The sequence below is a fragment of the Eimeria mitis genome, genomic scaffold, assembly GCF_000499745.2.
Source record: "Eimeria mitis Houghton genomic scaffold, Emh_scaff350, whole genome shotgun sequence".
Lineage (NCBI taxonomy): Eukaryota > Apicomplexa > Conoidasida > Eucoccidiorida > Eimeriidae > Eimeria > Eimeria mitis.
Window position 1 is genome coordinate 19,784 of NW_013571842.1, and position 393 is coordinate 20,176.

Genomic DNA, 393 nt, shown 5'->3' on the forward strand with positions numbered 1-393 from the left:
GCTGCTGCTGCAGTTGCTGCTGCTGCTGCTGTTGCGGCTGTTGGTGGTGGTGGTGCTGTTGCTGCTGCTGCTGGTGGTGGTGCTGCTGCTGCTGCTGGCCACGGGGGAGCCTGCTGCGGCTGCTCCCCATCGGGTTGCTGTTGCTGCCATTGCTGCTGCTGCAGCTGCTGTTGCTGCTTCTGTTGCTGCTCCTGCTGCTGCTGTTTCTGCTGTAGCTGTAGATGCTGCTGCGCCGCTCCGTCACGGGCTGCTGCTCTATGGAGACCAAATCTTCCTCTCCCTGCTGCAGCACCTGCTGCTGCTGCTGCTGCTGCTGCTGCTGCTTGTGTTGCTGCTGCGGCTGATGCTGCAGGCCCGGTGCAGTCGGGGTGGTACCCATGCATGCGGCCCTGT

At 63.6% G+C, this 393-nt stretch overlaps 1 protein-coding gene across 1 annotated transcript in view; it reads right to left on the reverse strand.

The window, feature by feature from the left end:
- EMH_0009030 (uncharacterized protein) overlaps positions 1-393 on the reverse strand; it is a gene marked incomplete at both ends in the record, with an annotated part of 2,698 nt that overhangs the window by 888 nt on the left and 1,417 nt on the right. The window contains 1 exon segment of the mRNA XM_013498536.1: positions 1-391. Coding sequence (XP_013353990.1) covers positions 1-391 — 391 coding nt within the window.